General features: G+C 34.2%; 1 protein-coding gene across 1 annotated transcript; it reads right to left on the bottom strand.

The window, feature by feature from the left end:
* Positions 1-1,351: 1,351 nt before the first annotated feature.
* On the bottom strand, positions 1,352-2,350 carry LOC143747532 (cystatin-B-like). Its single transcript, XM_077240326.1, has 3 exons — positions 2,270-2,350; positions 1,916-2,008; positions 1,352-1,501 (listed from the first exon to the last, which is right to left on the bottom strand). Exons 1-3 carry the CDS (start codon positions 2,348-2,350, stop codon positions 1,352-1,354), a joined length of 324 nt encoding a protein of 107 aa, XP_077096441.1.
* Positions 2,351-2,626: the final 276 nt, after the last annotated feature.

Raw genomic sequence — 2,626 nt, 5'->3', positions numbered from 1 at the left:
GAGAAACACAAGAACTACAACTGACTTCAGCCTAAGATGAAATTAACTGAAAGACACAACTATCTCTTATTACTAACCAGGCTGACTTTATTTCTGTCATTTGTCTAGTTCTTTTTGAAAATTAACAGAAGTTTAGATGTTAACGGTTTATTGAAAATATTTGTTCACCATTATGGAGATCGGTGTTTCATGTAGTTGGACAGTTTGACTCAGACTTTTTATGTCAGTTTGTGGTTTTTGTAATGGTGTTTGCCAAAGCATTTAAATTGCTGCAAAGAAAACCATAAACAAAGGCGATCAAATGATAAAGTTTTAAACATTGTAAAGAAAAATAGATGCTAAGTCTTTTGATTGATCAAAACTTATTTGATATTAATCGACTTTCACCAATATCATTTTTTTGGCACAGATCACTCTACATTTAGATTTTTAAATACGTTATAGGATTTTTTATTTTTTTTTTATACAGGGACATCAAGAATCAGCATATGGATCTCAACAATGGTGACATGCTTCATGCCGCAATGCATGCTGGTAGCTATGAGTTGTATACTATGGTGACTCCCAGACAGTGGGAATTTAGTGAACTTCTCAGATAAAGGTTGTGGTAATGCACACACGCTGGCCCTGTCTCTCTCCCCTTACAAAAATGTACCATGGTTTTACTACAAATAAAAAATAAAACATGGATATTGTAGTTAAACCATGATAACCACAAATTAACCACAGCTCTCTCTCTCTCTCTCTCTCTCTCTCTCTCTCTCTCTCTCTCTCTCTCATAAAAATAAATGTCATATTTTTATGGTTATACCTGGACATACATTTGCACTTCCTAGGGCAGATCAGAGCTAAACGCTTCTCTTTTAGTGGAAATAAAAAATACAATATCATGTGAAATATTTTAAGTGTTTATGGGTTTTATTAATTTAATTTTCAAAATGCTCCTCTCATGAACACTGAGTGAAGAAGAGAAACTGTACAGGTTTGTAATGAAGTGAGTTTGAGATGAACAAGATTTCAGTTCATATAATAATGTAAAAATACAGTCTGTATGTTAAGAAATGTTTTAAAATTACATTAATTTAGATCTTAGTCTTAAAATTATGAAATTAATGTAATTCACTCTTTACTGTTTTTTATGTTAATGTTTTAATGTTTATTGTTTCAGCATAAAACCATTTTAGTAAAGTGAAGTGAATTGGGTGTTGTTCATATAAACACACTGACACAGGCACTGAGTTTTTGAGTTATTGAGTTTATTGAGGAATAAAACAGTTTTCAATAGTTCCTCTATACAGTATGGCAGCTCATTGTGTGTCTGTTATTATATCAGACTATTTTCTGCGTGCGGTTAGAAATGTTCGGGTTTCAGAGGGTCACTTTTGGTTTTAGGGTACTGGACTCCAGTCACAGCTGGGTCACTGTTTTCAGTCACTTTATCGCCGCAGAATAAAGCTCGATTTATCTTCACATGAAGGTACTTATCTACTCCGACCTTCACCTGAGAGAGAGAGAGAGAGAGAGATATTTTCACACTTGAATTTTAAGTGATCTCTTCCATGTAAAACTCTGTTCACATTGATATCAACCTAAACACATTCATTCTCCATGACAGCAAACAAATTTCTATGAGTTCTGCTACAGTGACCATTGCAGACTAGATGTGAGTGTCCAGAAACGCTACACAGTTGAGAAGTTTTCTCTTATACAAATGCAGAGGAACTTTATACAGTGACTTGATTCACTTAACCTTTTCAGAGAGGACTGAAAAATTACTGGACACATCACACCCGTTTAGGACACACTGTCACAGTTTGCTTGTTGGTATGGGAAAAATACAAATTGTGCCAGAAGTATTTAAGTGATGAAAACATCAAGCTCAAAATCCATAAAAACCAAAAAAATACTAATTTACCTTGACCAGATAGTTTGTTCCACCACACATTGTCTGAACCCTATAGGTTTTAGGAATGCAAACATCAAAACGGACTCCAGCCTGCTTCCCTGCCTGAATAAACAAATGCACCTTTTATATTCATCTATATTATTATTATATTATTATTATTTAAAAAATATTTTGTTTATTGGTCTCTAGTGAGGTACGTCTATCAGTCAGATATCAGAAAACTGTTTTGTGACTTTAAGTACAAGTACAATAAAAAATAAAAAATATTTTCGCTAACACATTTTACAGCATCAGAATAGATAACTTTACTAATCTGTTTTAACAAAAACACATTTTCTATATGAGTGATTTTCTGTCTCTTACCTCAATGCAGATGTTCTCCACCTCTCCATTGACAGGCTCCTCTGTGCTCCATCCTCCCAAAATTTGCTTTGCATCAGTCATTGTGCTGGTGATCAAATCTGGATAATAAACTGTATTATCAGGCAGTTTGTCTCACAGATTGATTCTGATCCACTATTTATGCTGCCAAAATCGCATGACGTCAGTCGTCATTGTAATTCCATGTAATCACATAAAAGAGACTGAATGAATAGGCGGAGTTTCTCTTTGGGGTGTTGTGTAATATTCAGAAAAACTGTTCATTCTTCTGTGGAACAGAAAAGAAGATATTCTGAAAAACATTGGGAACCAGTTGAACGAACATTGGTGCCCCGAGTA

Source organism: Siphateles boraxobius, unplaced genomic scaffold (assembly GCF_051911475.1).
Source record: "Siphateles boraxobius isolate OS27281-9 unplaced genomic scaffold, OSU_SipBor_1 224, whole genome shotgun sequence".
NCBI classification, from domain to species: domain Eukaryota; kingdom Metazoa; phylum Chordata; class Actinopteri; order Cypriniformes; family Leuciscidae; genus Siphateles; species Siphateles boraxobius.
The sequence above is the reverse complement of the archived record's forward strand: the minus strand, read 5'-3'. Positions and strand labels throughout refer to the sequence as shown.